This window comes from Rutidosis leptorrhynchoides, chromosome 5 (genome assembly GCF_046630445.1).
Source record: "Rutidosis leptorrhynchoides isolate AG116_Rl617_1_P2 chromosome 5, CSIRO_AGI_Rlap_v1, whole genome shotgun sequence".
NCBI lineage: Eukaryota > Viridiplantae > Streptophyta > Magnoliopsida > Asterales > Asteraceae > Rutidosis > Rutidosis leptorrhynchoides.
This window is the reverse complement of record NC_092337.1, coordinates 62,750,799-62,762,510: the sequence shown is the minus strand read 5'-3', so window position 1 is coordinate 62,762,510 and position 11,712 is coordinate 62,750,799. Positions and strand designations below refer to the sequence as shown.

Sequence of the window (11,712 nt, the reverse complement as noted above, 5' to 3'; positions counted from 1 at the left end):
AAACTCTATTATTATGTAATTCGAAGGTAAATTAAGAATAAATATAAAATATTAAAAAAATATTTTTTTAAATATTTTTCTACAGGTTATTAGACTAATAGAAACTTATAAAAATTATAAAAATAATTATTTGGGTTTATTTAGTAATTATGTAGAATTAAAATTGTTTTGTGAATACATTAAGGGTAAAAACAAAAATAAATACAAAAATATAATAAAAACATTTTCTTAAATTTTTCTACTAATCTATATGATTAACTAAGACTATAAAAATTATGTATGTAATTTTTAGATATTTAATTTATTATTTAGACATTTTTGAATAATGTTCGATTAATAAAACACTATTATTTTTGAAGTAATTTAGGTATTTATTTAAAGGTAATTATATTTAATATATATAAGACATACTAAGGTATAATAACTAAATATTAAATAAAACTTAGGTTATATTATCACATATATAATTATTAAGTACATTAATAATTCGTTATGTGTATACACTTAAAGTGAAGGTTAATCAAAGATAATGTATAATTCATGTGAACTTCATCGCTACTCACGGTCGTAAGTGAATGATGTCTAGGTTGCCATTTATGGGTAAGCTTGTGGATCTCGAATGCCATGACTTAGATTCTGGTCAAGAATCCTGGGCCCCCGGTTACATCTGGTCATTCCTGACTTATTTGATAGCAACGAAGTTTGAGTAGAGTTGTACAACATCTTGCTAAAGATTAACCCGAACTTTCTAAAATTGAAAAATTACTATAAGTGAAAACTTTCCATAAATAGTAACCTTCCGAAAATGGAAATTCTTTAGTGAACCATTACTATCAATATAGTACTATATACTATTGTCTGTTAGGCAATGTCTGATCATACGTTCTATCTCTAGGTTGAGATCTCGGTCACGTCCTTCCGTTCAATTCTTTCGTGTGCTACTAAGGTGAACTTCATAGCCCCACTTTTTACTGTTTCATAACTATTTTACAACTTTTGGTGTGAGACACATGCTTGCTTTATAACTGTTTTACACTTAGACACAAGTACTAAATTGTTAACTATGCTGTCATGCTTTGATTCATGCTAAATCCCTACCGTAATATCGTCAATTGCTACGTTTAAATGCAAACTTAATTATTGTGAGTAGGCCTATTGAGAGTAACGTCTCTAACCATTCGACCGTTGGTCTTTGGTTACATAATAATGATTCCACGACACTGACAGTACAAAGTGTCATAGGGTAAACTTGTTTAGTAGCGATATTACAAAATGCAGCAACACTTTTAGATTGATATTTCTATATCAATCAACTTTAAACTAAATCTTATGGTCTAAAACTTTGGATATTATTTATAAACCTGTGAATTTCACTCAACCTTTTTGGTTGACACTTTAAGCATGTTTTGTCTCAGGTGATGATTGAGCTAGCTGTTTGCAACTTTGTGATGATAGATTTGATGCTTGCATGGAGTCCACATCGCATATTATATTTTAGTTCATAAACATTTATTTTACGTTTTAATAATAATGTAAACATGTATTACTGCTTCCGCTGTTTTATTAACAAAGGTTTTATTTAAAAAGTCTCATATAGAGTCGTTCTCGTTTATACAAATGTGTTATGATATGATTGGTCACAATTACCCCTGGTCCATTTTGGGGGGTGTGACACATTTCCCCGCGCACCCTTTCTAGTTCCAACCGCAGGCGCTCCGTCTCCCCCTAGCCTGGTCAACCGCACCAACCAACTCGCGGTTTTTCTTCCTTTCCTCAATCAGTGCGGTCTTTGTTTCCGCCGCAGTCACCTCCACCGCCTTGCGCGCCTCTTCCGCGGCATCCCTGTCTTTTTTAACCTGATCTACCCCCGCCTGCAGCAATCCAAGCTCTGTTTCTTTCCGAACGGCCACTTGGTATAGGTTAGTGGAACGACGGGCTTGATCCGCAAACATGCCAAAGAACACAAGGCCGTTTTGGACAAAGGCGTTGTACGCTTGGTTGAAGGGCAGTGCGGCTAGTTGCTCGCGAAATTCAGCAGGGAAAATTTGTTGCAGAAAGGCGGATTGCTCTGCGGCTTTCTCGGCAGAGGACTGGGTGAGCTGCGCCAGATTCGCCAATCGGAAGCTACCGTGTGGTGGGGTTGGTGTTGTATCAGAATCAAGATGTATTGCCTTGTCTCTTGACGTGGCGGTGGCTTCAAGGTCCGGATTGCCTCGCGGTGGCGTGTGATGCGTCTCCTCGATATGCTCTGCAAATCAGTAACTCGTTAGCACATGCAGTTAATTGTGCGGTGTTTACGCAAGAAAAGAGATGCTTACCGGTGGGAGGAGGTAGATCTGCGGACGCTGGATCGACGGGGACAAAATTGTCATTCCGCATGTCCTCCCTTTGCTTGGGAGTGAGTTTCTTCTTCTTCTGCTTAGTTTGGGGGGCTTCGGTAGCCTTGCGCTTATTGGCCGAGGTGGCGGGTTCGGGCTCCGCGTTTTCGCCAGTCCTCTCCTGCTCAAGAGGTTCGTTAACATTCTGCTTGCGGAAAGAGATAGCCGCAATCTCCTCCGCGGTGTGCACTTTCTTCATCTTCATCTCTGCAAACATATACGCAATGTTAGAACATGTATGTATACGCTAGTGGTTATATATTCATATGCATTTATACTATTCCTACCCTTGCCATTCGTCGCGATTATGGCTGGACGCATGTTCTCCCATGGCCAGTGCGCGGATATCTTTCGTCGAAATATTAGTTCTACTGCAAATATCATGATATCATATGATTATAAAAAGTGAAATTTTTATTTATAAAGGGAATTTTAGGAAACAATTTGCTTTGGTTACAGAGTTTATATAGCTTTGAATGTTATTGTTTAGTCTTTGAATCATTTAATAGCAAAATTTTGTATTTTGTTGAGTATTGTCATTATTTTGCATTTAAAAACGTAAAAGAAAACTTGGTGCCGAAGGTAAGTAACAATGTCAGAAGTTAGTTTATTTTTTGGCAAAAAGATTTTATACCCAAAAAACAAAAATTTGATGGCAATAGAGTCAAAGTAGTCACAACAACAACATTACCTAATCCAACGAAATTTTCATGATAGCTATTTGATGGCAATAGAGTCAAAGTAGTCATTTTCAATAAATTAAATAAAATAAACATAAAAAAAATATGACTTATTTCATGACAGAAACATGCCTTTTAAATGTGACTGGCTAAATGGTGATGGCAAAAGTTTTATAAAGCCATATAAATGTAAAAAAAGTAGTTAAGATAACATATCTTTTAAATGTGATATACTTCAATATTTTTATATTTTGTTACCAACCTAAATTTGCATAAATAGCTATCATGAAAATTTTCCTCCAACTTATTTATTAAGTATGCAATTTATATATATTTAATAAATTCATTAATAAATCACCGTTCATCACTTCTTTTAACCTTTTTAAGAAAAATATGAAATTAAAAATTATTCACCTATAAAAAAGGAAACTCAGTGGTAAAAAAAAAAAAAAATTAATAATAATAAAAAATAACAGATAAAAGTGACAACTCACAATTCACGCGCTTTATGTACTAGCACACGCTCGCACATCATGAAAACCAAATTCTCAAAATCAACAACAAAATCAAAATCAAAATCAAATCAAAGTCGAAATTAAATTAAAATTAAAATTAAAATCACAGCTATCACACACACACAGACCTTCCATCTTCTCTCGCGCGGAAATTCTTAATTGTATATCGAATCGAATCACACCTTTTATCCTTCTGTATCCACGATTTAATCAATTTGTTCGAATCTATGTAAGTGTTTATTATTATTTATTGTGTTTTTGTGAATCTACATTGTTCGATCGTATCTATTGCTACATGATTTAGTTATCTATAAGTGTATGTAGATTTTAGGTTAAAACGTGTTATCTATAATTTTGTTACTATTTATTTATTATTTTTAATTAATTTATATGATTTCTGTTAAGTGTGTATGAAGGTTGAAATTGTAAATCTGGACTTTCGAAGAAATGTCCGTTCACAAGAGGGAACATGTACCGTTATCAGTGTTATTGAAACGTGAATTAGTGAATGAGAAAGCTGATAGACCTGAAATTGTTAGTGGTGAAGCTAATGAATCCAAAAAAGGGGAAGATTTTGCGTTGATTAAGACTGATTGTGAACGCGTGTTAGGAGATGGTGTTGCTACTTATTCTGTTTTTGGGGTAATATTATTGACTTACTTTAAAGTTTTCGTTTCCTTTAATTGATATGATAGGTTATCATTTATCGTGTAGTGCGCTTACTTGATGTTAATATTGTAGATTTTTGATGGACATAATGGAGCAGCAGCAGCTATATTTACTAAGGAGAATCTTTTGAATAATGTTTTGTGTGCTATTCTGCCTGATCTTAATCGCGAGGAATGGGTGGCAGCGTTACCGAGGGCTTTGGTTGCCGGTTTTGTTAAAACGGATAAAGATTTTCAACAGAAAGGTATACACAAGTCTCTTCTGTTAATCCTTCCGAAATTACATGTTAGGGATGGATTTGATTAGATCTTTTGAGGTAATTTGTGGTCATGTATACTTGTATATCAGGCTTGAAGTATAATAATGTAGGCTTAGCATATAAATTTTATTTTTCTTTTGCTATTATTGGTACATAGAACCTCTTAAATTAGTATGATGTTGTCAGTGATTTGAATGAGAAAAAAACTTACCTTATAAAGACCTACTCATCTTAATATCTTATAAGGAACATAGGTTTCCACTTCATGGTCTAAGGTGCTAATTATAACCTGTTTGCCGCCTATAACATCGATTCGAATTATTGTATTGAGTTTCTAGTCTTTTATATTATTTCCTAAGTCAGTGATAAATTCATGGTTCCAGTTCCAATATGGAGTGTAGAGCAACCGATTAGCACTTAAATACTTCTCGTATATTTTTGTTCAACTTCTTGATGATGCACACAGTAGGATACAATTAAAATCGTAGCATATGCCAATTTTTTTTTTTTTTTTTTTGTTTTTTTTTTTTTTGTTTTTTAATCATCTATAAGATTCTTCTGCTTGTAGATTTGTTTGTACGGAGTATTATGTTTGTGCATGCATGGATTATATGGTTTCTAATATGCATATGCATAACATATTGTTATGATTGTAGCCCACATGTCAGGGACAACTGTCACCTTTGTAATCATCGAGGGATCAATAGTGACAGTAGCATCAGTTGGGGATTCACGCTGCGTACTCGAATCCGCCGATGGTGCAATGTATTATCTTTCAGCCGACCATAGACTTGACACCAATGAAGAAGAGTAAGTCAACAAAATTTGTTAGATGCATTCCGTTTGTGAATTTGAATCGAACATTATTCTATATATTTATTATTATTCATCTTATTTTGTTTAATAGGAGAGAGCGTGTTACTGCAAGTGGCGGTGAGGTTGGTCGACTTAATACTGGCGGTGGTACAGAGGTATTATCCGTTTTCCTTGCTGTATTTGTTAATTTCATTTTCGAATGTTATATTAACTGTTACAAGTTTATACTTTATTTTTATGGTATGTTCTGATTCTGATTGATTTGGAAATAAATTGTAGAAGAATGGATATTTACCTACATGTATATCCATTTGGGCTTATTAGTTATATTCTTTAGTTGAATATGTTTTATACATCTTTAATTCTCATTATCCTTTTTCCATATTTCTGTTAATGGAATGTTGTGTATGTATGGAAAGTTGGAAACCAGATTTTTACTCTGTTCTGTTCTCATGTGTTTCCCAGATTGGCCCTTTGAGATGTTGGCCGGGTGGCTTATGCCTTTCACGATCTATTGGCGATCGAGATGTTGGGGAGTTCATCGTTCCCGTCCCTTTTGTAAAGCAAGTGAAGGTTAGTTATTCATAGGATAATATAGTTATTGATGTACTAAATTTAGATGTGAACATAATTAAATATTGATATAATTACTGAGATATTCCTTGCGGTTTCGCCCAAATTGCTGTAATAGTCCCTAGGGTTTTATTTTGATCTACTTGCTCCTCATGGTTTTCAAAATGTTGCTGAAATAGTCCCTGTGGTTTCAGCAATTTGGTGAAACCACAGGGACTATCTTAGTAACAAGAGGACCATTTTAGTAACATTTTGAAAACCACGAGGTGCAAGTAGATCAAAATAAAACCTTAGGGACTATTTCCGGAAATTTAGTGAAACCACGGGGACTATCTCAGTAATTATGTCTTAAATATTGAGTGTAATTTTAATGTGTGAGTTGCAGCTATCGTCTGCTGGTGGGAGGCTTGTAATCTCAAGTGACGGTGTATGGGATGCTCTTTCAGCTGAAGACGCTCTAGAGTGCTCTCGTGGTTTGGCACCCGAAGCAGCTGCAGCACATATTGTTAAAGTATGGGGCCCACATATTGTGTCATAAATGTACATTAGCCTTACATGAACATCTAGTTTTAATCCTACAATTACCATATGCAGGAAGCTGTACAAGTAAAAGGACTACGAGATGATACAACTTGTATAGTGGTTGATATACTACCTCCTGAAAAGACAAATCCTCCTGTACCACCTCCAAAGAAGACAGGTAAGGGAGTATTGAAGGCCATGTTTAAAAAGAAGAGTACAGAGGCCCCACCCCAGTCTGATGAAGAAGGATTTTATGAACCGGATTTGGTGGAGGAACTTTTGGAAGAAGGATCTGCTATGCTTTCAGAACGGTTGGTGTACTCTAGCTAGCGTCTTTTACTTCTTTACTATACACATTTCTATGCGGTTTTAAATAGTCGTAATCTGATAATTAGCTGTTATGAAGGGAAATATAGGGTATGTTTGGCAAAACTAGTTGGTAGCTTTTAGCTTGTAGCTGGTAGCTTTTATCTTGTAGCTGTTAGCTTTTTAGATATATTTTTGTGTTTGGTAGAGTAGTTGAATCTGTTAAATAAATAGTAAAATCACAAAAAGCTAGAAGCTGAAAGCTAAACGTTAGTTCTAGTAGCTTTCCCTCTATCTAAAAGCTTTAAGCTCCTTTAACCAAACAAAGCTTTTTATTAAATATGAGTTTTTTCATAAAAGCTAAAAGATCCGCGCCAAACATATCCATAATAGATAGTGTTTGGACATGTTTTTGATTCTTGAAGTTGTAATAATCAAAATAATTATTAGCTATATATTTAAATATTTTGTATATATTAGACATATCTTTTGCAAATGGATACATGTCTTGTGACATGGGAGTAAAGGAGTCAAACTGATTATAGCAACTACAAGACACAGTATCAGTTACCGGATGAGAATCCAAACACCCTTTAAAATAGAGTTAAAAATTGTGTATTAGTTGACCGGTATCTGTAAGTTTGACTCGTTTTATGTTTTTATCTGGTTTGCAGTTTAGATACCAAATACCCGCTCTGTAATGTTTTCCGGTTATTTGTTTGCGCCGTATGTCAAGTGGAAATGAAACCCGGAGAAGGCATTTCAATACACCATGGATTTTCGAATACAAACGGCAAGTTAAGGCCCTGGGATGGTCCTTTCCTTTGTGTAAGCTGCCAACAGAAGAAAGACGCCATGGAAGGGAGATTAACATCGAGAAGTAAGACATTACTCAAATTGACCCATTCATTAGTATATGGGTCGGAATTGTCACCTCGATTCTTTATAAAATTATAATGCTTTTTGCCACTAATCATCAATTCAACTTTCTTTTTTGTCAGGTGGACGATGCCGTAGTGGAAGTGATTAAAATTACCGATGTACCCTACAAATACTTACAATTGTTTATGAGCACAGGATATATTTAAAGAACAAGATTAGTTTCAAGATAAGTTACTTTTCCATCTCAAGGGGCATTGACTTTTGACCTTTCTAAAATTCTTTTTAACTAGTGAGTTGTGACAAAGATTGGCGGTTCATGAGGATTTTTCTCTATATTTTAAAAAAATCACATTAGTGTTATATATATTTGTTGAATGAACGATTGCAACGGCCCTATAGTTTGCATATATCTAACTTTTACAACGGTGTTTAGTTTTAATAATTCTAGATTGACTCATAATTCATGTAACGATATTATTTGTTTCTTACATAACCTTGCATTTGTGATTGGGTTGTTTGACTAAAAGACTAGTATACCCTTGAAACTGGATTCATTGTTGGTTGTGACTAGTGAATGAGTTTTTGTTTGCTTATAAATGGGGTTATTTGATGGGTTTTGTGGTCAATATATGTTTCATTCACATTTTAATATCATCATGCTCAGTAGTCTTGTATACAGTCACCTGATATAATGGGTTTAATATATGGCTGTTTATGATCAAGACTAAACAGGAATCAACGGGGCTAGGACTGACCCGACCCGGAAACCGAAAATTAGAACCCAGGATCCGATCATTTTCCATACATGTATCAATCCTTCAAATATCCAATTCCGTCGAATATTTTTAATTTTTATTGTTGTGAAATTTGTGATTGCATTGTGTATATAATACTGTTTTCACCATGTGTCTAATTAAATTTGCTTGCTTTGTAATGATTGTTGAAGCTCTGTTCACTTTATGGATTAGTTGCATACTTGCATGGTAACAATATATTTTACATACAAAACAATCAATTCTCTGGATTTTGAAAATATTTATTTTTATGTAGGGAATGGGGAGTTTAATTTTACATCTTTAAGATTTTTTTTATTGCGAAAAATATAACTTAACAGTTGTGTTATTATTATTACATTAGCTAAGGTTTCATGAGATATAACATTAGAGACCTCCATTTGTAGTTTTTCCGTTTCAAAATGAGTGTCTTTATTTATGTCTAGGATTATATTTTAAAATAACCCGTAATGCTATTTTATGGATAGCTTTGCTATATTTTTATAATTTGTTTCTCTCAGAAAACACAACTATAAAAACTGACAAACAAGTTCCATAAACTTTAATAATCTCTGAGGTCACCATGTTCCACACAATCTTTGAGATACAATCAACAACTTTTCAACTAAAAATACTTGGCCTACACTAGACTACCATAAACATTCAGAAACAAAGAACAACAACAGATGAAGATACCATATACACAGAGATTAAAATCAAGAACCCAAAATATAGACCCCAATTCCTCTTGAACTTAATAAAGTAACTCTTAGGTGGTTCCTGCTAATGTATCTCAAACTCATCACCAGTAACATCTTCCCCACCACCACCATTGTTATTCACCGCACCCATACTCATCTGCCTAGCCCGCTCATTAGCTACCCTAAGAGTCAATTTATGGCATCTCCTTTGATACTTAAACCCATTGATGCACCGAAGGGTCTGAGCCACCGACACATAAAAGACCAGATGAGAAAAGGTGAGTAGCCCAATGGGCATCCAGCAGTAGCGGCACTTGAGGCTTCGGGCCTGGACCAGGCCCGTGAAAACGAGGGCTAGGAATAAGAAAAAGAGCTGAAACAGCTTCCATAGTTCCTTTTTTTGTTGGTCAATGGCTCGTTTCTTTTCTAGAGTCTTCTCGAAATGGAGCTGGATTATGGTATTTATTGTTTGTAACGCGGTCTCACTTTGTGTGGAATAATTTTGGTGACTGTTTTCATAATCTGCCATACGCGACGGTCATCAAAGTGGTGATCCTAAATGCACACCTATATAGTCTCATAACAAATACAAAAATTGTAAGAAACTACTACAAAACTGCTATACGAGTAAAGTTTGACGATGTTCAATTACTTTCTTAGCAGTCTAATATAATGAATACTTCATGATTTGCAGAATCATAATAATTTTATTTTCAAGTCATCTTATGTCAAGTTTTTTTTTTTTTTTTTTTTTTTTTTTTTTTTTTTTTTAATATTCATGTATAATAAGTAACTAAACTTTTCTACTTTTTTGAGGAAAAAGACGGATTGTTTTTGTGACTAAGCTCATACAAGCGTTGGATCTAGAGGCATATGTAGTACTCATTAACTTTGGACTTGATAATTCATAACTTGATAAGTTTAATTATCCACATAACTTCATTTTGTTTTTCTATTCTAGGTAAAACACTACTGAACAAGGTAATATAAAATAGTAAATCTGTAAATGGTTAGCGAATTGAGTATTGGGGTGACATATCTTGACACGACATGAACATCCCATCAGTGGCGGAACTTGAACCCGACTAAAGAGGGGGTAAAACTAGTGACAAGGTAGACACTAAAAAAAACCTTATTTTTTAGTAAAAAATAAAAATTTAGTGTAATTTTTTTTTTTAGAGCCGGACGGGGCGAGCACCCCTTCCGCCATCCACTATCTTCCGCCTCTGCATCCCATGAAAATTCACGGGTTATGGTTGGGTCTAACGTTGTTGGTGGTTCAAACCCGTTTAACATACGAGTTGTGTTCTGGCTATGGTTGAATCCGCCAACCAAAGGTCCATTGTCCTTTAGGTATCGAGTTAACCCTCGAACCACACAAGTATAGGGTGGACATTTGTATACATTCGTGAAAAAATTCGTGTTAGGTGTGTGAGTTTCCCTTAAAAAAAAAAGAAAATTCAGTAATCACGAGTGTAATTTATAAATTTCAATCCAACAAGTTTACAACCCTTTGAACCATTCAGATAAACAGGTTACACGTTTGTGATTCCAACCCGTTAACCTGCCAAGACAGATAACTAAACGGGTCGGGTCATGATTTCATTTGAAGTCAGCCAGCCAACCCGACAAGCAGACAGTGAAGCAGAGCAGAAGCAGAATATTTCATAACTAATTTTGTTTTTTTCAGTAGGAACTTTAGTCTTGTTTATAATTAAGAATTGAGAATTGAGATAAACATAGACACATGCTACAGTAAACAACTAAAAATAACTTACATAAACTTACAAACAATAAAACAAAATATGAAACACAATGCCAGTAATACAAGGAAGGGTTTTGAAAATATACCTAGTTTCACCGGTTCTAACAAGTTGATACAATCTTATCGTTTACAAGAAAGTAAAAGATCCTTCATTTTTAGTCTACTGATCTTTGTGAGTGATGAATTTGAGTATGGCAGAATGAGATTAATTTGTTAACGGTGTTATCCGGTCAGCATTCAGCAAGCCCTAATTTTTAATTTGGGCGTTTTTTGTCTTCTACGGTAATTTTTTAAGCTAGATGACGTCGTAAACAAAAATAAATACAGTAATAATAAATAATTAATAATTTAATTTAAAAGATAAATGTATACATTTGGAAGATTTAAATAACTTTAAAGATGTATGTAGATTATATACGAGAAAGTGTTATGTGAACAATTTTCCCAAATTTACATATTTATTAATATTAATTACAATTTTTTATAAGGGGGATGATTCTCACACACACTTTTTTGATCCTCACACACCAATTGAGTATTATTAGAAGAGTAAAAGGTTAAAATACAAATGTTTAAGAGCTGCTTAAATAAATTATGATAATTAAGTTGATAACTAAGAAATATATGTACGATATCAAACAAACTCACTCACAATTAAATACCGAGTGTTGTTTCTTTTTCACTGGGCGATCAACCACAACATTATTATTCATGATTATATAGATACATACATCGCTATCATCTAATAGAAATTAGAAGATGATGATTGTTTATTAACCATAACATATAAACGATCATCGACGCCGCCTAGTATTTTACGATCCTCACATTAAGCACTTTGTCAGCAAACTCATCTAGCTTTGGGATCTCGTT

At 34.1% G+C, this 11,712-nt stretch overlaps 1 protein-coding gene and 1 pseudogene across 1 annotated transcript; one reads left to right on the top strand and one right to left on the bottom strand.

Annotated features, from left to right (window-relative positions):
- Positions 1 to 3,612: 3,612 nt before the first annotated feature.
- LOC139846805 (probable protein phosphatase 2C 12) lies at positions 3,613 to 8,226 on the top strand. The gene is made up of 10 exons (XM_071836336.1): positions 3,613 to 3,802; positions 3,979 to 4,215; positions 4,315 to 4,486; positions 5,158 to 5,311; positions 5,409 to 5,472; positions 5,783 to 5,890; positions 6,276 to 6,401; positions 6,485 to 6,723; positions 7,393 to 7,598; positions 7,720 to 8,226. The coding sequence occupies exons 2-10, from the start codon at positions 4,021 to 4,023 to the stop codon at positions 7,746 to 7,748; spliced, it is 1,293 nt and encodes a 430-aa protein (XP_071692437.1). The 5' UTR covers positions 3,613 to 3,802; positions 3,979 to 4,020; the 3' UTR covers positions 7,749 to 8,226.
- Positions 8,227 to 8,967: 741 nt separating this feature from the next.
- LOC139846937 (uncharacterized) lies at positions 8,968 to 9,717 on the bottom strand (annotated as a pseudogene).
- Between the last annotated feature and the right edge of the window lie 1,995 nt (positions 9,718 to 11,712).

Excerpts from the sequence above, each read along its gene's own strand:
- LOC139846805 (XM_071836336.1), top strand. The coding sequence starts at position 4,021 with ATGTCCGTTCACAAGAGGGAACATGTACCGTTATCAGTGTTATTGAAA. Across the intron at positions 4,216-4,314 it reads CTACTTATTCTGTTTTTGGG|ATTTTTGATGGACATAATGG; the intron begins GTAATATTATTG and ends TTAATATTGTAG. Across the intron at positions 7,599-7,719 it reads AGGGAGATTAACATCGAGAA|GTGGACGATGCCGTAGTGGA; the intron begins GTAAGACATTAC and ends CTTTTTTGTCAG.